We start from the raw sequence: 22,932 nt of genomic DNA, 5'->3' as shown, positions 1-22,932 counted from the left end.
AGGATGGATCTGATTTTGTCTTTCTGAAGCAGGAATTTGTTGTACATTTCCACATAAAAACAGCAAACTAAATAATACCTGACACGTCTGACATAGGATAGGAAAGCCTTCCCATACACGTGGCCTGAAGACCAGGTTTCAAGTTTTCCGGCTGCTCGTTCGCTGGTGCTGGTCAGCACTCCCTCCACCACACCGGTTGCTGTCCCTTCTGTGTGATTCCTGAACCTCGGCCACAGCTCCCTACACTAAAGGAAGGGCTTGGGGACAACGGGATGCTTTCTCTCTGATGGGACTGGGAGAATGGAAACTATTTTTACACGTGGAGAACTTTGGGAAAGTTCAGGAAAAGAAGCTACCCACTGCCTGCAGCAGGGGGAGCTGATTACGGGCCTCCGGGACTAATGCTGACACGCAGACGGCCTCCCGGTTATCCATCAGGTACAGGGAGGGACGGGAAAGCCCCACTGATGGCACTGCTCCCACAGGAAAACACGCTCTGACGTACAGATAAATGATTGTAAACATACTTATGGAACACGGCTCCGTAGTGATTTTAATTTTTCATGAAGCAAATGGAACTCATTAGATGTTATCTTTTGGAAACTCGCACAGAGAAACACAAATCCCTAACTACCCATGTTTCACAAATAGATGCTGCTGGTGAAATAATCCGCGTATCTTCCAAGTATGATAAAAGCAGTTCCTTTTGCTTTTCATCTAACGGATGATTACACGTCAGAGGAGCCTTTGTGCTCACTTGTCTTGAATAAATGTAAACCTTTGGCCACCATTCAGTTCATTATATAATTTCTAGATTTTTCAAAAATAAAGGTCTTAAAACATGTTACCTCCTTGTGTAGCCCCCAAATTGGTTATTTCCCTGCTTCTTCTGTCCCTCCAGAGTCAAAAAAAGGGAAAGCTGGTTACCTAGGAATTTTGATTGTCTATAAAATGCCCTAAGAAGTCTGCCATGTGAATTAATCTGAAGCAGAAATAATTTGGGAAAGTAAATATCCCAACTTGGAGACTTTGAATAAAAACATTATTTAAATCAGGTTTTTACTTTACTTTTTGGGGGGAAAATGGTTAGATTCATTAATTTTTAAAATAGTTACACCTTTATGGTAAAAAGAACCATTAAAGTGGAATATTATCTGCTTTCACATCATTAAAAAGCAAAATTCCAGTTAACTCACTTATATGTACAATCTAATGAACAAAATAAACTAACAAACAAAATAGAGACAGACTCATAAATACAGAGAACAGACTGACAGCTGTCAGAGGAGGCTTGTGGGGCTGGGTGAAGAGATTAAGAAAAAAAAAGGTAAAGGGATTAAGAAACACACACACACACACACACACACACACACACACACACACACACACACAACAACCAAACCAAAAAACCCTCATAGGTTGAAAAAATAGCAGTATGGTGATTGGAAGAGGGAAAGGGAGATGAAGGGAAATAGAAGAGGGTAAGGGGGGATGGATGGTGACAGGAGGAGACGACTTGGGTGGTGAGCACACAATACAATATACAGATGATGTACTGTAGAGCTGTACACCTGAAACCTGTATAATTTTATTAACCAACATCACCCCAATAAATTCAATAAAAATTTTAAAAATGTGTAAAAATACAAAATAAAATAAAAGCCCTCAATACTGGAAAAAAAAAAAAAGAATTCCAGTTAACTTGCAAGTTCATGAATTACTGATTCCCACACAGCGTTCCAGCATCAGCTGCTTTCAAACACTGCGCATTTCCAAATATGGCCACAAGATGGAGCAGCAAATAAGTCTATTCAACCAACCTTCTGATTTTCTTCCCAGCTGGGCAAGACGCAAGCTTTTTTTTTTTTTTAAATGTCCTTGTTTTTGTTGTTGTTTTTAAATATACCTTGATTGATTTCAGAGAGAGGAAGGGACAGGGAGAGAGAGAGGAACATCAATGATGAGAGGGTCATTGAGCAGCTGCCTCCTGCAGGCCCGGGCGTGTGCCCTGACTGGGAATTGAACAGAGACCTGGATCATAGGTCGATGCTCAACCGCTGAGCCACGCTGGCCGGGCAAGATGCAAGCATTTTTTAACCTCAGTTTCAGTGTTAGCAGAGCTCAAAGATCAAATCCTTTCTGCAGAGGCTCTTCAAAAAATGAGAATTCTGTACAGCGATTTTAAGCTCCAACCCAGACCATCCATCTTGATCTAATTTCCCAGATAATGAAGCATCACACTACTCACATGTTAGTATTTAGGCTTTTTACCAAAAAGTGCAGGCATCATAGCCTTTTAAATATACATTATTGTATTAAATTGCATGAAAAATTATTTCTTAATTATAACAATGTTTCTGGACAATTTTAACCAGAATCTCCAAAGGTTTCCTCTTTTCCAGTAACAAACAGTTTTTGAATATCATCTGCTTATACTCTAGAGGTATGTCAGTAATGATAAATGGCTGTTTCGCTATTAAGAAAAAGAGGCAAACATGAGGATAAAACTAAGCAAATGTTGTGGAAATAGCTTATATAATGCCAAATCCTTGAAGTTTATTACATCTCCCAACTATTTAGATTTTGTATGGAGAAAAGAGATATCTCATAATCTATTTATAAATTCAATTATCTTCTCAATCGGAATACCTGCTTTTCTACCATAAATATGCTCTTGGTTTAATGACCAGTGTATGATGCCCATATGGTCTTAAGTGTTCTGCAGGCTGGTTTTCCAAAAGCATCACTTTGCTTAGAAAGATGGGAGTTGAATTTCACTTTGGATTTTTACCTATGAAGGTTTGTTTAGAAGCTCATCCAAAACATGTCATGTGACCACACACAAACGTGTGTGTATGTGAATGTATATATCAATTTTCAGGTATGGGTTTACTTGCAATCACATTCATACACATATGCACTCACACATTCACACATATATGTACACACACACATACATGCCCACATATATAATAACTTTGATAACTAAGGTCTGGAGGCAATGATCAATCCAAGCATGTACAAAACCAGGTTACTTGAAAGCCACTCTGTAGAATCATTTGACTTGTCCTAGGCTTGGGTAACTTAGGAATTAGTGTTTTTATGTTTCTACCAGAATTTGACAAATAATTAGGAGAGGTTCTCGTCCCAAGTCTAGCTTAACTTATATAAGGATTAGAAAATCCTTAATATTTTTATTCTTTAACTTACCCATCTTTAAAGTGGATGAGAAGATTTTTATTGACGGTTCCATTTTTAACATTTTACGATGTATAAATAGACTGGGCCTCTTTGCACCTCTTGAATTCTAGAGCTCAGAAATGTTTGAAATCCAACAGTCTGAGTCCTTAGAAAATGGCAAGACTGAGATAAAAAAATACTAAATAAATTTGCAAGAATATGTTTACTTACAGTCACAGTCTTGGCATCCATTTCAGTGAATATGAATTCTCCTCCTTCAAAGTCATCATTCATGTACAGGAGAGCACTATATGAAGAAAGAGAAGTCATTTGTACTATGATATGCTTACAACACCATTACCCCAGAAATACTGAAGACTGGTGAACTGACCAGCTTGATTCGTATGTTTCCTTTGAACTAGACATTGAAATAATTGACACTCCTAACCCTCAAGAGTAAGATCAGATGTAGTTTGGATCATACCCTTGAAGTATTTATTCCACTTACTTTAAATTTTTGATTATAGTTTAAAGCTCATATCACATTTCACTTTCTTCAAAGAGAACCTAACTCGATTTAATTTAGCCCTTTGAACCTGCCCACACTACTTACAACTCTCTTCTTCCCTGTCATACGAATAACTCTACAGAATGTATTTTTTCCCCTAACCAGCTGGAGAGCTCCAAGGGATGTAGCCTCGCTTCGCAGATAGGGGGCGCTCAATAAATGTTTCTCTATAGAGCACAGAATAATAATTAACACAGTATTATCTACATGGTGACTACAACTCCTGACTCTTCTTTTTTCACACTAAAATATCTTTCAATAAGAAAGAACATTTTTTCCCTCCTGAGTTTCCAGTTTCTTGTTTATAAAATGCAGACATAGATAAGTGATGCGATAAGATCCCAATGCATAAAGGATATATTTCAGTGAATGTTAAGGGATCATAAAAATATATATAAACTTTATTTTTATATTAAAACAAAATGGACATTTTGTGGACTAGGATACAAAAAACCATGCATGGATTTTTAAGGTAAAACTATAAGATGACGACGTCCCTTTCAGTTGTGACAGTTGTTTCGAAAGATTATTTGAGATCTTTTGAGATAATCTGAGATTATTTGAGATCTCTGCTTTGCAGAGATGAATGTCATGATAAGCAAAAAAAGACCAGCTTTCTAGTTTCCATGGATTTTTGACAACCGTTGGGCAAAAGCTTGGCTTTGAAGCAGGTGCTGGCTGTACCTATAGTCCCGGAACGTGTAAGCAGGAGGCTCCTTCCAGCATTCATTGGCCTCCGGATCCAACAGGCAGTTGTCAGCGTGGATGGGATGACTGAGGTCATTTCTTCTGTCCTGCTGACCTGCCAGGAAAGGGAACAAGGACGGATGGAAGGGGGGCAGGAACCTCCGACAGCAAAGCCGACCACCAGACTGCCCGCTCCCCTGCTGGTGCCTCTGGGCATGTGAGGAGACCGAAGGCTGAGAACAGATGAGAGAACACTGGGCGAGCAGTCAGGGGGCTCTGGCCCCCTTCGAGAGGAACTTGATGTAAAGCTGCGAGCAGGTCACACCTGCCGCTTGGCTACAGGAGTTCTCTGACCTAAACAGACACGGGCAGGCCATGCATTGCATGGGTGCACTTCCTGCGGAGCGGTCACAGGAGATGAAACGCCAGTGTAAACACAGAGGCTTTGGTTCCGCTGAACCTCCCCAAGTGTAAAAGTCTCGCCCTGGGACGTTATCCGTCCCTTCCTACTCGGGAGGGTGCAGAAGAGAGGATCCAGAGAAGGAACGACGACAGCAGGGAGGGAGGGGGCTCGGGCTTTTTAAGAACATTCACTTCAACAAGCCCTTCATCTTCTACACTACACTCCATGCAACAGGAGACCGTGATTTCCAGGTTCCTAGCTGCCTGAAAAGTAAAATCTAGAGCAAAGAAGCATTTTTCTGTGCAACTTAAGAAAGGAGGAGCCCGGCCAGGCGGGGCTCAGCGGTTGAGCGTCGACCTAGGATCCAGGCGATCGGGGTTCGATTCCCGGTCAGGGCACATGCCCGGGTTGCGGGCTTGAGCAATGACTCTCATCGTTGATGTTTTCTATCTCTCTCTCTCTCCCTCTCCTTTCCTCTCTCTGAAATCAATAAAGATATATTTAAAAAAAAAAAAAGGAGGAGCAGTTGATTTGAAAGAGAAAACAGGCAGAGTGAAGGTCAGCTGATACTTTAGGGGACGAAAAAGGAGAGAAAGAGGGAAGGGAAGACGAGAGTTGGTAAGTTTCTTTTGTTTTGGAAATTTAAGACGTGTCTAAACCTTTCGTCTAACAAGTCATAGAGCTTCGTTCAGCACAGTTTTCTTCCCCATCTCCCTGTGGGGGGAGGAACAGGTTCAGGCTGTGAAATCTCACCAGACAGGGCTGTTCGGCAGACCATGTGTGTGTAGGAAAAATACAGGGTTGAGTTGAGCATGAAATAGGATTCTACAATCTTCCGGGCCTTCTCGCTGATGTCATAGAACAGACGGGCACTCTTCAGTGGGACTCGGCCTTCGTAACCGAACTGAGGAGAAAGGAGAACATCAGGTACTGGGGGTTGCCTGGAGGACTTGAGAAAAACAGACGCCAGGGTTCAGTGAGCCAGGGCACAGTGGTCACCTCTGCGCTGGCGGGTGGGGACACCACTACATGCTTGTAGATCTGGGTGGGAAAATGAGCCATTGAAACAAGGCTTCTAATCACAGAGAGAACACTAAAAGCTAGTCTCTGTCTGCTCTCACAACACTCTGCTCATTCCTCTCCAACACCGCTTCCCGCAATACAGAATAATTATTTGTTTGGGCCTGTTTTCACCATTGGACCATGAGCTCCTTGATAAATCCGTGACTGAAGGGAGAAATGAAGGAAGGGTTAAAAACAATGCAGGTGCCATTTCCCACTTGCTCCCTCCAACGAGTCCTGATAAAACTATTTTCTAAGCTCTTCTCTTTCCTGCGTCTGCCATTCACAGAAGGTCCTGGATTGACACTTAGGAACCCAAACCCAAAACAAGTTAAGACTTTACTTTGAGTGCTTTCAGGACAGTTGCGCCTTCAAACTTTTCATTGGGTGTATGGGGTGAAGTTTTTCCTCTGTATCCGTCGCCAACAATCATGATTCCCTGGAAGTACAATAAAGGTGTTTTCTTAATGATAATTACAAATTAACCAGCTCTCCTTTTCTGCCTTGACTGCCAGAAAGGTAAGAACCAAAGTCAATACTCAGAATCATTCTGTTTTGTTTCAGGATCCTGGTATCATTAATTCTTTCAATTAAAACGGATATATTTATTTAACCTTTACACTATATTTTTATTAGGAAATACCACCACTTTTTGTAGAAATAGGTAGAATATAAGTGATTAATATGTTGGTTATTATTGATTAAAATAAAGAGATTTTTCTCAGTGACTTTATATGGTAGACAGGGCACTTGCTGTCCTAGGAATTAGGTCACTAACTAATCCAGATCCACTAGCTATATCCTGATCTGGACAAAACTAAAGTCATCTCAACCCAGAGACTATGAAAGTGCCTCACAGTCAATGTCCTTCTCCTAAAGAGAGTGACATCGCAGACCTGGTTCTCTGGCTCCAAGTGAGACCAGAACCAAAGCACTTCCAGGCTCGCACCCTGGGCCAGCACAGTCAGGTCCCACCCTCTCGGGCCTCACACTGGCCACGCTGTGCAGCTCCCGGCACTGTTCCTCCGACAGGACGTTATCCAGAAGGACCCTCTGAGTCCCGTTCAGCTGCTCCGAGTTGTAGACGAACGTGACGTTCTCATAAAGCAGAGGGCCACCTGAAGGAACAGAGCATATTGTCTTCTCTGTTACCTCTGTCCCTGAGGGGGGAACCCCAGAACACCCACCAGCTTGCAGTGTACAGCTCAGGAATCAGTTTCCTCATGAATATTTAGGACTGCTAGGACAAATGACAAATCTGGAATTTGTTAAACACAACATGGATTCAGGAAAAAGGCAGCTGTCTGACTACCAGGTTTCCAATATGTCATGACAATATATTGCATTTGCATAATGTCTTGGGTTTGATAAACTAGCTTTTCATTTGGTTCCTAGTGATGATCTTGCAAAGCAGACTGGGCGTCACACAGGATTCTCCTCTGGGAAGACTTTCTAGAATTCTCTCAACAACTGGACCCACCCTGCTCCACAGCCCTTGCTTGGTTCCTATAACATCATGTGCAATGGCTCAATGACATGTCTGTGTCCCCAGGCATGACACAAACATCTCCGTTTCATGGGTATGTAAAGCAATGCCTTCACCAGGAAATGCAGGTAGTAAATGCACCATCAGGACAGTCACACCCAAGTCCCCGGACACCTTCCTAGTCTCTCTACCAGTACCTGACTCTATATGGTCTTGCTTTTGGAATATTTATTCTACCCCGTTCTCTGGGCCTATCTTTATATCATTGTCTTTGCACAAGATGGTTTCCTGCAGGCACTTGCTCTCTCCCTTGATAGAGTCCACAACCTTACGAAATTAGCCCCATACAGGCCGTTCGGAGAATGATTCATTTGGGTCACATTTTACGTGATGAAAACTACAAAATCTAGATCTGACAAGGTCTTTTCTTCAAAGAAAGTAGAACTAAAAGACAAAACCTGTGATGGTGAGGAAATCTTCAGATTTAACTGAGTATAACCATCTTGAACCAGAAAAGTGAACAGAAAACAAAAATAGTGTTTTTCTACTCTTTGCAGTACTCCTAAGGGACCAGGTATGTGCCCATCAATAACAACAGCTCACCCGGAGGGAGAGGAGAGGAGGGCACAGCTCCTCCCTTCCTCCCCACAGTCAAGGAATGGTCACGAACATGCTGATCTAAAACACGCCAGTTGAAGGAAGAGGAGACAATGAAATTGATGTCTACTCTTTGATTTAAAATAGATTAGTCATATTAGAGAGCAGCACTAAGTGCTTATTAGTCTAGTTAGGATAAAAGAATCACTATCGCCTACAATTAATAAAATATTAAAATAATGGGGCAATGTTTCTCAGTCTTGAGTAATGTATGGTTATCTGTTAAAACAAAAGTTCCCTAAGGAACTGTGGTGTTGATGAATTATTTGTACCGTAGTTTTACTTTCACATTTGCAATTACAAAATTATGAATATGGTATTTATCTTTAAGATTTCATATAACTATAATACCAAAAACCAATTTACAAGATTAAATAAAAGCAAGACCATAAACCAACTAAATTAAAATAAGTAATATTAATAAAATAGTCAATGTTATTTTGTGTAAACTAAAAAAGCTACATTCCACATGAATATTCTCCTAACTGATCTTTGAGCCAATGTTCCTCTAGTACTTTTGCTGTGTAATGACTCATTTATTCTACCACAACTTTTCTCTATTGAAACTACTACAAAATCTTAGTGTGTACCATTATGAATTTAGGCCTTTATCTGGTCCCAATACATTATTTATAAATTTGTACTACTTTATTTCTTGTTAGTATTCAACCATTGAATATTATTAACTGCTACCAATGTGATGGTAACTGCACCCATACCCACCGAGGTGTGAAATCTCATGGCAGTACTTGGCTACTAGGTGCTTATTCAGATAACCCACTACTTCTCCCTCTTAGTATTTTTAAATTGCCAACAAAATTTATAAATACAGAATTTCCTGGATTTCAGGAATATACCCACAAGCTCCCAGTCTCAGTACTAAATCTTTTGGATGAATAGGAAAAAAATATTTCTTTGGTTCAGTATTTCCTCAAACTTTTTTCTACAAGAAAATTTTTGGTGAGAAAAAAGAGATTTTTGATTAAATGTGTTTGGGAATATTGGGTTAAACCAAATTTAAGAGGATGTCTTAGAACAGGTATTATGAATATCCTAAGTATCAATACAATATGTAGTAGCTTTCACCCTTAATTGAGCACAATATCCTTTCTTCTTCCGCACCTCCTTCCTCCCATTCTTCCTTCTTTCCTACGGAAGAGAGATTCTAAGATGGACCCTAATGATCACTGCCTCCTGGTATTCATAGGTCTGTGTAATTTGCTTCCCTCAAGTGTGGCAGGGCTTGGATCTTGCTTCTAACCAATAGAATATGGAAAAGGTGACGGGATGTCTCTTCTGTGATTGCATTACATATGACTACAACTTCTATCTTGATAGTAGACTCAGTCTATTGCCTTCTCAGCTTACAATGTGATGCAGCAAGTGGCTGTATTGGACAGGCTCACATAGCAAAAAATTGAGGGCATCCTCTAGCCAACAACAAACTAGGAACTGAGGCCCACAATTGAATAAGCCTTTAAAAAACAAATTCTGTCATCTGAACTTGGAAGAAATCTGCTCATTCAAGCCTTAGAAGAGAAGCCAGCCTTGTAACAGACCTTGAGGCAATAGACTCCAGCTAAGTTATCCCCAGACTCCTGACCCAGAGGAACTGGAAAATAGTAAATGTATGTTATTGTAAACTGCTACATTTGTGCTAATACTTTTCATAGCAATAAAAAAACAACAAAAGTAGACTTTTTCCCCCATCATGGAACTTCTTAAAATAAAACAGTTGATTAAGATACATAGCCACATTGAGGCTGCTTCTCAAATATTTGGAAAGTTCAGCTGCATATTCCACTCCTATTTAGAAATATAAAATGAGATTTTCCTTCAACAAGAAAGACAAGGTACTCATAGGTTCACTGAAAAACATTTTCTAATGTAAAACTCAATTAGAAATGGAAGACAGGTCCAGAGTTTAGTGGACTAGGTTGGTTTGTACTTTGCCATGTTTTTGTTTTCTGTATTGAGAGTGTATTACTTCAAATACAATTAACTTATTTTAAAAATATAACTTTAAAAGTTACTAAAACTAAAACATTTAGAAAAATGCTTACCATTCTTAAGCTCTGTATAAGTATTTACTATTGTTATTATAATTCTTATTGAATTAGTAATACATGCCTGGTATATTGTGTTAAGTTCTGACTGAGTCATCTTAATAAGCATAGTGGAGTATATTTAAAAGAGAGATCCTGAGCTCTGGCTGGGTGGCTCAGTTGGTTGGAGCATCGTTCTGTACACCAAAAGGTTGTGGGTTCGATTCCCAGTCAGGACACATACCTAGGTTGTGGGTTCGATCTCTGGTAAAACAGGAGACAACCAATAGATGTTTCTCTCTCACACTGATGTTTCCCTCTCTCTCTCTCTTCCTCTCTCTCAACAAATCAATAAAAACATATCCTCGGGTAGGATAAATAAATAAATAAATAAATAAATAAATAAGAGCTACTGAGATGCTGACAATTCCCCCAACCATGCCATAAGTAACATACATGGGTAAAGTGAAGAAGCAGAATGCAAATGGGAGTCTGAAATACCTAAACCCTCACAGGTTCGGGCAGAATCTGTATTAGAAACCTGCCTTTCATGTAGCTGACAATGTTACCACCATGGAATTTTATACAGAGGCCCCCACACATACATTTAACCAAACAACTAACTACCCACTCACTAACCAAAAGAAGGGGAAAAAAAAAAATCCTGCCATTCAAAAATGCAAGCTGACCAGTCTACAAATGACTAGTAGCACACCAGACAGAGGAAAACATTAAAATAAAAATAAAAATGTAGCCCAGTAAGTTGTGGTTCCTGGGGCCTGATTTGATGGCTTTAGCCAACTCTTAACCACAGCCCAAGGAGATTTAAACAACTTAATTCTCTCATTCACAAAGTATGTGCCTGGCTCGGGCTCTGCAGCTGCAATCAGGAGGGATCATCTAGGAAAACACTCCTTACGCTCATTGTCTGCGCTCAGAGCAAGAAGAAACATCTTGCCGTAAATATCGCAACGTCATGAAGTCATGACAGGGGTGTGCTGACTAACAAGCCCTTATAAGAGCACAACCCTTTAAAGACTGCAAAAGACTTCACACTCATCCTCTCCAACAGTTGCTACCCCTGTTGTACAGATGAGGGGCATTGGGCCCTGGGAGGCTGAACCTCAACTTATCTATCACTTTAGAGCACATCAGACTGAGGCAGTCTAGGAAACCTGGCCTCCTGATTCCAAGTGCAGAGTTATTTTTACGATACCCCCACTGACTCTGGGGTTATTATCGAGTAGGGCCTTAGGAAACGGATGGCTGAAAGGAGAATAGATAAGTGAGAGATGTTTTTTGGAAGCTGACATGTATGTTCCATGGACTAGAGTCACCCTGGGTCACTCCCTTCTTAATACTTGGAAGCCGTCCAATATGAATATGACTAACTACTGTTAGGTAACCAGAATAGATGACAATCTCTTTATGGAAAATGAGTAAAGCTGAAATACATTCTACTCTGTGAAGCTCTCATCCTTTCTTGTCCCCCTGACACTGCTTTCAGCCAAACTAAGACAGGAAAGTGTTTTCTGGTTGGACACTTTGTCTCTGTCTACCACTGTTCTTAATTTAGACACTATTTAGGTCTCTAGTGACTGTACAGGAAGCTTTCCAGTGGATTCCCAGGGAACATCCTACGCTCCATTGGCCTAATTCGACTAAATCAATTAAGCAGAAATGACAGAATTTGGTAAACCAGCCAATAGCGATCTTTCTCTGTCCTGTGTAGTCTTCTGTTCAACCTTCTGTTCAACCTCCCATTAACCTTCCTCATCAGTTGCTGGACATCAGATTCCTTCGTAGCCTGAAAAATAATGCTTTGAAATTTGGCAACTGTCCTGGAGTTTCCCAAACCTTTACAGCAAAGTTCTGGCTTATTGTCATGTACTTCCTGGGTGATTTCTTGGCTTAAAAAGCAGCATGAACTCTGGCTGACCATGAAGCATTTGTGAAACAGCTTGGGCTTTGTGGCTACAAATTAAGGTCTAGGTCAGATTAGATGAGCATATTATCCTGTTTACTGCCGCAAACTGACTTGGAAGCTAAGAAAGGAAAGGGCTGGGAAATATGAGCTGTAGAGAGCCAGTAGTTTTCAAATCAGCGAGAATGTGCTGACAAACTTCTTGTCTGGGAAAGTACTATACTTCTTTTCAATGCAGGTTTTTGAAAATCTTATCTTGCAATTATTTAATCAATGGGATACAGTTTGACTATCCAGATACTTCTCTGTTCCACCATCAGGAGGAAGAAGAGAAAACGGGTCTGCATTCAAAAGCCTGGGTTTAAATGCCTGCTCAACCTACTATGAGCTGTGAGACTTTGGGCAAGTCACTAAATGTCTGTGAGCCTCGTTTTTCTTGTCTGTGAAGTGGGGATACTTTTCTCATGTGAGATGCTGCCAGTAATAAAAGGAATTGTGTGTATTGCACTGTGTGTGATTGTCTAACCACTATGCTGTACACCTGAAACTAATACAAAATAATAGTGAATGTAAAAAAAATTTTAAATAAAATAAACACACTGTGCATAAATTTGCTTGAAAAATTATCAAACATAGAAATGATAATTGTTAAGGATTACTTCTGCAATAATTACTACCACTGCTAATAATTTATTTTATAACAATGTTTGGATTTATTTAAAAACTTCTTTTGGCAACTCTCCACCTGTCTCCACTAATTTTACTCTTACTTAAGTAGGCATATGAAGGTCTGCTCTCTCCATCTCTGTGCCTTTGTTCCATTTGTTTTATCTACTACAATGGCTCCCTCTACATCTCTGTCAATTCAACCTAAATTCTACTTCTCTCTCATAGCCCTGATCAGATATGTGTGCCCTGAGCATCTTAGATTAACTAATCTAATATCCCATGCAATCTCCTTTAAGTTCTTTTGACACACAGTCTATCCCATACTATCTAGCAGTACTCACTCACTCTGTGACATAAGTGAGCCATGTGACCTCTCTAAGCCTGAGGTACTCAGCTGAGAATGGCAATGGTCATACAGTCCCTGCATGGCTCACAGGATTCTTGTGGGAGACAGAAGTCCTTGTGCTGAGAACCAAAGGTAAATAATATACAAATCTGGGACATTCTTGTTTTTAAGCCTTGCTTTCATAATTTCATGAATTTAGTAGCTTAGTCCTTTATTTTCCAGAGGAGGAGGGTTCTGCCTTGATCTGAATAAGAACTGGGAAAGTCCCACCTTATCGTCACCTTCCTTCTCAGAGTAAGAGTGCACAGATACTTACCCTCTCTTAGGTCTCGGTCTATCTTGGGTGATGATTTTTTCCCTGCTGACAATCCATGAACTTCTGCCTCCTCCACATTCACTCCTGAAGGGACCCTATTCATTCAAAAAAGTTGAAATAGCAATTTCCTACTGAATAAAGATGTTCAAAGGCAAAGGATACCTTAGCCAGGTAGTCTATGACTGCACATTTTATATTCTCATTGTACAGAAGTCTACCTATCTTTCAAGGTCAAATTAAACGTCATTGCTTCTATGAAGTTCTTTTTTTTTAAATATATTGATTTTAGGGAGAGAGAAGAAGAAGGAGAGAAAGAGAGAAATATTGATCTGTTACACTTTTTTATTATGCATTCATTGGTTGCCTCCTGTACGTGCCCCACAACCTTGGTGTATCGGGATGAAGCTCCAAAACTGGGCTACCTGGCCAGGGCCCATGACTTCTTTCGTATTTCTTCAATGAATGTGCTCTATTTCACTTCTCTAAATCTCCTTAGCAACTTTATTACAGTTATTTGTATCCATAACTTAACCCCCTTAATTTTAGACTTTGAATCACAACAGAACAGGAAAAATTTATCATGTGCATCTGTATAATGTTCAGAGTGTCACATTACATGTGTTGAGCAGAGACTGCTCATTGCTGAATAGTGATTGAACTGGAATAAATCATATCCTAGTATAGTGGTTCTCAAGTACTTGAAGAAGACACAAAAGTGTCAAACTCCGCAAACACACAAATGATAGCATGATGTTCTTTCAGTACACACAGATTGAACACATTCAAATGTGCATACACATTCTCGGATCTCTTGCAATAATTCTTGGCCGCCCCAAAGTGGAGTCCTTGAAGTCTAGCTAAAGGCCACAAGATTCTGACTAGGAAGATCTGGATGTGCTGGTCCGTTGTGGTGGGGGACTCTAAAAGAGTCCTTTGCCTTGTCAGTCCCTCAGCTTTAGAATTTAAAAATGAACAGGCTAGTCCATGTGATCGATCTCAGACATGGAACCCCAACATTCTATGGTACTTTGGACTGCTCATAACCTGTAAATTGACTTTTGACTTCTAGCCATTAAAAAAATGTTATCTTCATTTCTAATTGAGTTAGTGACACCTAGTATTTTAGCTTTCTGAGCTTTATTATAGTAATAAATTTTTTAAAATCAAATTTTCTCTGCTTTAGAATTACATAATGTTTAGTTCCCAGAGACCACCTGATTTAATTCCTTAATTTGAAGAAAAACATGAGACCCAGAGAGGAAAATAAAGGTTTCACAGAAGTGACAAGAACAGCTGGGACCTGGATGCAGAGCTCCTAATTCCCAGTTTGGAACTCTTTTAATTATATCTTTTTGCCTATTCATAGAGCTAAGTTTCTTATAATAGGTATGACTCTAAGTATTTCTTTCAATTAAAATTAAACAGTTGACAAACAACAGTATATTAGTTTTAGGTGTACAACATAGTGATTAGACATTTATATAACTTACAAAGTTATCCCCCTGGTAAGTCTAGTACCTATCTGACACCATACACAGTTATTACAATATTACTGGCTATATTCCTATGCTGTATTTACATCCCCATGACTGTTTTTATAACTGCAATTTGTACATCTTAATCCCTCCCCATTTTTCATCTGTTCCCCCAAACCCTATTCCATCTGGCAATCATAATTAAAACATTTTTTTAAAAAAAGAAATTTTATACCTTTGAAAAAAATTAAATAAACAGTTGGTGTCCTGAATGGAGAACTCACCGATTCTCATCCTGTCGTCCTCCATATCGAATCCAATAATTCTGTTTTAAAGTAAAAAACAATTCAGGACTTTTGTCACTAAAACATCACTTACAGAAACAGAATACCCTTAAAATACTCGAAAGACCTAAAATGTTATGAAACTTTCATATTATGTAAAGATGAATTATATTTTTATTTTAAAAAGTAATAAAAAGGAAAGCTAAGGCTCATACAATTTTGAAAAAGACAAAATAATGCACAGAATTTTTTAAAATAGCATGGAATTATCCTGGACATCCATTCTTTTGTCCAAGAAAGTGATTTAGAATTTGGTGTCAGGAAGACATTTGAAAAATAATTCAGTCTAATTCCCTCATGTTTTATGAATAAAATAAACAAAACAGTGCTTTTTTAAAATATATGACATGTAAATTATATAAAGAACACATAAAATAACCAACAGTGAACAAAAAGTATGTCCACACAATTCAAATTAGAGGAAAATAATAATAATACGTGAAAGGTTTGTTTTCGCTGGTCATCAAAGGAATACAAATTGACTCAACAGTGATGTACCATTTTGTATATAATTCATGATTAATACAAGTGAGTTTAAAATGTGATTTCTCATTGCTGAGATGTTTGTAGTAAGCTGGTATTTTTATGCGTTGCTAGGAGCAATAAAGGTGTCAAAAAACACTCTTAGAAAAGCAATTTCAAGAACTTTAAAACTTCTCTTTCATATCCCTTGATGGCAGAGTAATCCCACTCCTGGGAATTTATTCAAAGAGTGTAGTTCAGCAGAGAGAAAAATGCTTAACGCAGGAGTATAAGAGAAAACAAATCAAACGTTCAGCGTCACGAGGGGTTTATTTATTGTACGTCAACTCTATATATGTAGCTAAAACAATTTTAGAAGCTGTAAAAATGCAGAAATTAGTATGGTTCTTGAAGTAAAAATCAAAACAGAAATCTATCTATGTAGCACAGCGCTAGTTCTGCCAAAGGCATGCCTTCATATGAATGGTTAGAAGACAGCATGGTCAGGTGTAGAAAAATCAGCGTGCTGGGTAGCAGAACTGTGACTGATTCTGTTCTTTTTGGAGTTTCTAACATTTTTTAAATGTTTAAGAGAAAACACAAAATGCTGCATCCATAATTTAGGAAATAAACCTGAGGCAAATGCGTCATGTACAAAATACTTCTCTTCTATCCAAAGATACTTGCTTTTGACTTGGGATCTCAGGGATATGGAAATCTATAAAAATCTTTTAAAGTTTGTTTATCATTTATATTGAATAAACACTCACGCACATCCCGCTTTTGTTCAGTCAGGGGATTAAAATCTTCAACAAGCAAGGCTGGGTAATAGAATTATAAGTAAGAAGCCCACTGAACAGTTCTTTTAAACAACATTTCCCTTTTCCTCTTTGCTCTTACCGGCTCAGTGTATGAAAATCCCAGGCTCTCTGCAGCTGATTTTATTAGTTCCGCTTCCAGTTTATGACGCTTCACGAACACTGCCAAATCCTAGAGGGGGAAAAAAATGAAAGAAAAATTTAAACTTAAATAATAGTTAAGAGGTATGATAAATGCTCAACTGGAAATCGTTTTTATTAGACAGTGACAATAACCAAAAAAACAAAACATATTCAGAGTTGCAAAAATGTCTCCAGCTCAACAGATTTTTACAAGCTAACACATAGGAAAAAATATGCTTCTGGCATTAATAAAGTTCAAAAGAACTGAGTTCCAGAACCTTCACTCAATTCTTAGGTCTATGTAAGGGCGGTGTTCGAGTTTTGACTCGCTCTGCCCCGAGCACCGAGCAGAATGCAGGATTTCTCCTCAGCACCTACGTCTCACCTCCCGGGCCTCGACGGGCGGGTCGGCGCCGTCGCCCAGCAGGCTCTCGTAGTAATCCACGTTGTCCAGGACGGCCTCGTCGTCGGGGTGGAGGAGAAGGTAGGCCTTGGCACACTCCAGGGCTTTCGCGTATTCACCCACTGCAGGACCGAGCAGTCGAGGCATTAGAGTCGGCCTAGGCCTGCACAGAGGATGCTGAGGGTGTCTCAGCACGTCTGTGAGCGGTGAGCATGATACATCAATAGGCAGGACACGGGGGCTCAGCAGAGAAATCAGAGTAGTTACAGGTGGACCAAAGAACACGATTTCAGGCATTCCAAAGGTACTGCTTTGGGTCTGCTTTGGTGCTAGATGTTTTGCACAAATCATCAAAAGTTTCCATCTGAAGATGTATGTTGACTATATTATTTAATACAGATACACAGAGTAGAATTTTAGGAGTTAATTCTGATTTTTGTACTGAGTTTGATAACATGATATCTAAGACTAGTTTCAACCATCAAAATTCTATTCAGTGCTCTTAAATATAAGTTGCTGAATCTGTATCTCTCTCATAGATCATTGGAAATTAACACTATATTGAGATATCAGTTCTCACCTAATGGATTGGGGAATATCTGACAATTTGATAATATATTCTTTTGATGAGCAATGAAAAGCGTAATCCATGGAAAAAAAATTGGCAACATCTATCAAAATTACAAATGAATAAACAATTTAATTCATAGGAACCCATGTTATAGATATTTATGTGCAAATGTAAAATGATATATGTAAAATGTTAGTCATTTTATCATTAATTATCATAGCGAAAAGTTATAAACACAATGTCCATCAGTAAAGAATCACATGAAATAAATTATAGTACAATGATATGCAGACGTAAAAAAAATTAATGAGGAAGGTCTTTATGTACTGATACAATTAGATTGAATCATAAAATTACCAAAATTTGACTAAGCAAATGGTGATTTCATAGGTCCAACCTACTAAAAAATCTGATACATATTATTAAGTGAAGAAAACAATGTAGAGAACAGTGTATACTATCTTCAGTGTGTGTGTGTGTGTGTGTGTGTGTGTGTGTGTGTCTCATTTCCATATAAAATTTTTGGAGGGATAAATAAGAATCTGGGTTGCAGGACATAAAGTTGGGTTGTGGGGAAAAGGAGAGGGAGGCTATTAGGATATTTGGTCTCTGGACCTGTGACTATATTACCTTTTATAATTAATTTGAAAAATTTTAATTTACAAAACTCATATAAAATGTCAGGACATTATCACAGCATTTGCCCATTTGTAGTTTCACCTCCTGCTCTTCTTGTCCTGAGCTGCGGTGATGCGAGGGGAGAGAGTGATTCTGTAATGATGAGCACCCCCCCCACCCCCAAAGGTCTTCACGGATAACCCACGCTTTACCGCGATAGTAGGCAAACTGTAGGTAGTCATAATGCAGGGGAAGAAAGTTCTCAATCGGTGAGAGGCGGCCGGGGCGGGTGGCGAGCTCCCTCACGCACTCATGTTGACAGACCAGCACCTGCATGTAGTGATCTGCAAGACAAGAGCCCACAGTGGGTCCCTCCAGTCATGTGAATGTCCACACCTCAAAGTCAGAGCCATAGTGACACAGGGCATTCCTCACCTCACCACACTCTGAGAACCATGTCATTACTACCCTCACTTCATGACCAGAAATCCTTTTCACCGAGAGGTGAAGTGACTCGCCAAGGCCTCCTAATTGGTGATCACTAGAGTATTAATCGTGGACTCCAAATCTTCTGGCTGCTGGCCTTTTCTCTGTATGTGCTCTTCCTTTCCATGTATCCTGTTTTCTATACATCTCCTGAAAGTGACATAGGTCATCTCACCCCACTCACACACAGCTAAATAGCTGACTTTCCTTTTATAACAATTTTAGGTCCAGGTTTTGTTAAGGGTCAGCTGAGAGAAAGGAACTGCACTGTAGGTGGGGGGTTCACTGCAGAGAAGTAAACTAGAATGCTCTTTCCGCTTGTTAACATTTTCAGGCAACTTTTCCTAAAGGGGAAATAAAAACAATATTGCTTTACACCTATTGATTAGGAACCCATTCGGCCCAATTACAAATTAGTCCATCACCTGGGCAAAAATTTAGCTACATTAAATCCTAATACTGTAGGGAATGGTAAAATAAGAGAAGAGTAGAAGCTGAAGAATTTAAATAAGGACTCTGACTCTTTCTCTTTGTTCCCCTTTCTTTGTTCCCATTTTCCTTACTTGCAAACAGGCCAAGATCCTGAAGTGTAGGGATTTTCATGCTCTCTTTATTTAGCTCTGGGCTCTAGCTATCTAAACATGAGCTGAAGAAACACAAGTAGCTAGTGAACCAGAGGGGGCAGGGTAAACCAAAACACATCCTATATTTTGCCCCAACTTTGATTTTCAAAATGAAGATGGAGGTAGTCTTTTCGAGCAAGAGAATAAATAGTTCACTCATGCTCATGCTGAGTGAGTGGGTTTTCTTGAGAATGATAAAACCATCTAACTTCATGACTGTACAATTTTGTTTACCACAAATGCCTTCTTTCAAAAGCTGCTCAGTTAGGCAGAGTTCAGGTTGTATTTTGATGACCTTGAAGAATAACCCCAAAACACAGCAGGAAGGAAATGTACATTTTCTGGTGTGTAAAAAAGTGTGTCAATTTTTACATCACCTGGCTAACTCAATCCAATATAGCACAGCTAGTAGAATCCCTGCAGTCCAGAGATTCTTAACTCCAGTTGGGGGAACGTGAGGGGAAAAATGAGTTCTGTTTATCTGATTACAATGTTAGAAATAAATAGCTAGCTATTTTATTTCTTAAGAAAATAATGACAAACAAACCTCGACTGTTTTCCCTAGTTAGCTGGTCATTTACCTTCTAATACACCCACCGTCTAATTCCAAATGACAAGCAAAAGGAAAACTTGGGAAACACACCCACCAAGAACCCCAAATCTGAATAAAACTATTTTTCTTTTTTCTTCTTCTTTTTTTTTTTAAATATACATCTTTATTGATTTCAGAGAGAGGAAGAGACAGGAAGAGAGAGAGATAGAAACATCAATGATGACAGAGTCAGCGACTGGCTGCCTCCTGCAGGAGCAACACGGGCATGTGCCCTGACCAGGAATCAAACCAAGATCTCCTGGATCACAGGCTGATGCTCAACCACCGAGCCATGCCAGCCGGGCTAAAAGTATTTTTCAAAGCAAGATATAAATAGAAGCAAAATAAGAGTGACACAATAATATCCTTTAAGGCTTCAACAAGCATAGCTAGTGATAAATAACTGCATTCAGAAGCCATCTATCTGTATACTTCTCCAATTTTTAATGTTCTTCTAACTCTCAAATTTAAATATTCTGGCTTTCTAAATACATTCGTGTTTTAAAAGCCAGTTTAATTCCAAATTTAGGACAGTTTTGAACCAAACAGAATATACAGAGTTATAATATCACTTTTTATTAGTTATATTCCTTGCTTTTTTACTAAATGTTATTGTGCAATTAATATGTTTCTAATAAGTTTAGATCCAAGACACAGTGTGGTAATACTTTTCAAAATTTCTGTCTCATAAAAAATTGAATATGTTTCAAATTCCCAAGGAGACTTACCATGTTCCTATAATATATAATACTTGGCTTGAAGTTAAAGGACTATGACTTTTAAAATAACTTTTCTTTACTGGAAGTGGGGTCACGCGTTGGAAGTTGTGTTGAGTGTTAAGAGCCTGAGTTAGGAGATCTCTCTCCTTTTTCAGCAAACAACATGCTGTGGTGACCTTGAAGAAATTACTAAATGTTAAGCTGTGGGGAACTGTCAGTCAATTTTCCTAAACCAGATCTAGGACGTTTGCCAAGGCTGTTTGGTGGCCATTGGTAGAGGCAGGCATGTTTAGAGGCAAATGTGGGAGTGGAGGCAGGGCACATATCCTCACAAAACCACCAGATAGTAGACTATAATAAAGAAGTATTCCTCTGTAAGAAATACGCTGCACTTGAAATGCAAAACACACAAAACTGACATTCAAATGAGCAATGCTCACAAAAATGCAGGCAAATGGCTCCGGCAGAGGCCCGATAAAACACAACAGTGGGGGAAAAATACTCAATAAGTCATAAATTGGTATTGATCTTAAGTGAATTTAGTTGATTTGGCATAACTGAGTGTGTGGCAAATTGGTCATTTGACACATTGATTTTCAGCCTAACTTCCTTGTCTAATTTAACAGATATTCCCCAATTGTCCCACTAAAGTACCTTAACAATGTATGACTTACATTTTCACATATATGGAATATTATTAACCCTTTTAGACTTTAGAGTATAATTGATGGGTATGTCACCTCCTTTGGTCACTTGCCCAGTCATTTAACAAATGTTTATGAAGAACCTACTATTTGCCAGTCACTGTACTTAGGCACTGAGGACTGAGCACAGAACGAGATAGGGCGTTAGCCAGTGATGGAGGAAAAGAATATTTTGAAGGTCTCTAAGTGGAAACGAGCTTGGCATATCCAAAGAATTAAAAGAACTACAGTAGGAATGGGCCACATAGAGAAAAAAAATGTAGGTAAGTATGCCGTCATGAAAGTCCTTGTTAAAGGTTTTGGGGTTTATTCCCAGTACAGTGGAAGCCAATGGGGAGTTTTCAGCATTTCTGTGAGGAGACTTTCATTTTTTTTTTAGAAGACTGCTCAGTCTGCCTACAGGGGAAAACCTGGAGAGGACATAAGGACCAGGAAGGAGGCTATCACAGTGGCTTAATTAAAATAGACTGTTGATTGGAACCAGGCTGGTAATGAAAGAGGTGGAGAGGACCATGAAATCTTAAGTGCTATTAGAAGGGAACAGCTATCCAAGCCTGGTAACAAATCAGAGTGGGACAGGAATTGAGGGAAACTTTGGATTCGAAGATAACTTCATGAGGTCTGGTTCGAGCTCCTAGGTGAGTGGTGCTTTTTATGGAGGCAGAAAGCATTGAAAGTTGGGGAAAGCATATTGACTTCATGAATTTGCATTATTTACTTATTTATTTTCAAATGTGTTATTGATTTCAGAGAGAAGAAGGGAGAGGGAGGAAGAAATAGAAATGTCAATGATATGAGAGAGTCATTGATCGGCTGCCTTCTGCAAGCCACCCTGCAAGCCATGCCCGCAACCCAGGCATGTGCCCTGACTGGGAATCGAGCCACCATCTCCTGGATCATAGGAGGATGCTCAGCCATTGAGCCACACCGGCCAGGCAGAATACTCTTAAATAATTGAAGAGACTATACAAAAGTATTCACTACTACATTGTTTATAATAATAATAAATTGCAACTTTCTTAATATTCATCAGTAAAGCACTGGTCAAATAAATTGTGCCGTCTGTCCTCATATAATGGAACATTATGCAACCATTAAATACAGTAAGGTAGATCCACATGTACTTACACGAGAAGAAGTCCACAATATATGGTTAAGCATAAAATAAAACAAAAGCAAAAAAATGCTGATAATCAGTATTTATAGAATTATCTTAGTCTTATAAAAAATAAAATTATTAAAAATACTACATGAATGTATCTTTAGGACACAGGATTGTTCATATATATTAGAATCTTTCACTTCTTACACTATATACCTCTATATTGCTGGAATATTTTTACAGAATGCATGTGGTATTTCTATAATCATAAAATAAGTGAAAGAGAAAAAAAAAACTTTACCTGCAATGGCTTCATAGAGACCAGCTTTATACCTTAAGTACTCATACTCTTCAAATCTCTGAGGCCCCTCACACAAGGCTCGGCACTCTGTATCTTCCATGAAATATTCTCTCAAAGCTTGTTCAAAGTGCTTGATAGCTAGCTCAAAGTCATCGGCCTCATAATGTTTGACTCCTGCACTGTAACTCTCCTGCAAAGAAACAAAAAAACTTTTCTTTTTTCAAAGAGCACCCACCCCCAGAGCACTT

The 22,932-nt window shown here is 39.1% G+C and overlaps 1 protein-coding gene across 1 annotated transcript in view; it reads right to left on the bottom strand.

Moving 5' to 3' along the window:
• Positions 1–22,932, bottom strand: part of P3H2 (prolyl 3-hydroxylase 2) — a 142,210-nt gene that overhangs the window by 7,508 nt on the left and 111,770 nt on the right. Inside the window, exons 3-13 of the mRNA XM_016200057.2 lie at positions 22,685–22,874; positions 18,370–18,501; positions 16,951–17,090; positions 16,525–16,614; positions 15,103–15,143; positions 13,344–13,438; positions 6,891–7,018; positions 6,244–6,339; positions 5,592–5,742; positions 4,433–4,550; positions 3,412–3,487 (exon numbers count right to left, since the gene is read on the bottom strand). Coding sequence (XP_016055543.2) covers positions 3,412–3,487; positions 4,433–4,550; positions 5,592–5,742; positions 6,244–6,339; positions 6,891–7,018; positions 13,344–13,438; positions 15,103–15,143; positions 16,525–16,614; positions 16,951–17,090; positions 18,370–18,501; positions 22,685–22,874 — 1,257 coding nt within the window. The remainder of the gene's footprint in view (positions 1–3,411; positions 3,488–4,432; positions 4,551–5,591; positions 5,743–6,243; positions 6,340–6,890; positions 7,019–13,343; positions 13,439–15,102; positions 15,144–16,524; positions 16,615–16,950; positions 17,091–18,369; positions 18,502–22,684; positions 22,875–22,932) is intronic.

This window comes from Miniopterus natalensis, chromosome 6, assembly GCF_054644295.1.
Source record: "Miniopterus natalensis isolate mMinNat1 chromosome 6, mMinNat1.hap1, whole genome shotgun sequence".
In the NCBI taxonomy this organism is placed as follows: domain Eukaryota; kingdom Metazoa; phylum Chordata; class Mammalia; order Chiroptera; family Miniopteridae; genus Miniopterus; species Miniopterus natalensis.
Note: the sequence above shows the minus strand (reverse complement) of the source record. Positions and strands in the feature narration are given on the sequence as shown.